Source organism: Nicotiana sylvestris, chromosome 1, assembly GCF_000393655.2.
Source record: "Nicotiana sylvestris chromosome 1, ASM39365v2, whole genome shotgun sequence".
Lineage (NCBI taxonomy): Eukaryota > Viridiplantae > Streptophyta > Magnoliopsida > Solanales > Solanaceae > Nicotiana > Nicotiana sylvestris.
In genome coordinates, this window is record NC_091057.1 from 7,741,893 (window position 1) to 7,743,166 (window position 1,274).

The following is a 1,274-nucleotide window of genomic DNA, read 5'->3' on the forward strand; positions in this document are numbered from 1 at the left end:
TCAGGAAAGTTTCATGGCTTCATTGTTTGTCATCGTCTAATTGAAGTTGATCCTGCAAAGATTGATGCCATTCAGAAAATGCCCAGGCCAAAGAACTTGAGAGAGCTTTGAAGTCTCCAAGGAAACTTAGCTTTCATTCGGAGGTTCATCTCTAATCTAGTCGGACGATGTCAACCCTTCAATCATATATTGAGAAAGGATGTCCCTTTTCATTGTGATCATTCATGTCAAAATGCTTTTGAAAGAATCAAAACATACTTGTTGAATCCACCTATGTTAGGGGTGCCAATGCTTGGGAAGCCATTGATACTCTACATCGCGGCACAAGAACGTTCACTTGGAGCACTACTTTCTCAAGAGAATGAGGACGGAAAGGAACAAGCCTTGTACTACCTTAGCCGAACTCTGATGGAGCTGATATGAACTATACACCTGGTGAGAAAATATGCCTAGCGTTACTTTATGTGATAAAGAAGCTAAGGCATTATTTTGAAGAATACATCATCAAACTCATCTCTCGAGCAGATCCCGTGAAATTCGTGATGACTTGACCTATTCTTTCTAGACGCCTAGCAAGATGGTCCATATTGTTTAACCAATATGAGGTCACATACACACCTCAAAAAGCTGTGAAAGGACAAGCACTAGCCAATTTTCTAGCTGATCACCCTCTTCTGACGGAATGGGAGCTTTTGGATAAGTTTCCAGATGAAGGCATTTTGTTCATCGAAGAGTTTCCACCATGGACAATGTTTTTTGATGGATTTGCACGTCGTAATGGTGCGGGGACAGGTGTGGTGTTGATCTCTCCAGAAAGACAAGTCTTGCCATTCTCCTTTGTTTTAATTGAAACATTCTCCAACAATGTCACAGAGTACCAAGCTTTGATCGTCGATCTCAAAATGGCATTAGAAATGAAGATTCTATAGTTGGAGATCTACGGCGACTCTAAACTGATCATCAACCAACTTTTTGGGAGTTACGAGGTAAAGAAGGAAGATCTACTGTCATTAGATTGAATACGCTTCTGATTTACTTGAAAAATTCGACCGAGTGTTCTTAAACCACATCCCAAGAGAAGAAAATCGCAAGGCTGATGCTTTGGCTAACTTGGCCACGACGATGACACTTGGAGAGTGAGTCAAAAAAGGTATATGTGTGTCATCGAGGGGTTATTCCAAGACTTTTGGATCTTCAAATCAGTGAAAGCCATCATACGTCTGTTCGAGTGATTGAAGAAGAAGATCGGAGGCAACCACAGATAGAGTACTTTG

The 1,274-nt window shown here is 41.1% G+C and overlaps 1 protein-coding gene across 1 annotated transcript; it reads left to right on the forward strand.

Moving 5' to 3' along the window:
* Positions 1-273: 273 nt before the first annotated feature.
* LOC138889766 (uncharacterized) lies at positions 274-929 on the forward strand. Its single transcript, XM_070173104.1, has 2 exons — positions 274-386; positions 566-929. Exons 1-2 carry the CDS (start codon positions 274-276, stop codon positions 927-929), a joined length of 477 nt encoding a protein of 158 aa, XP_070029205.1.
* The last annotated feature ends 345 nt before the right edge of the window (positions 930-1,274 follow it).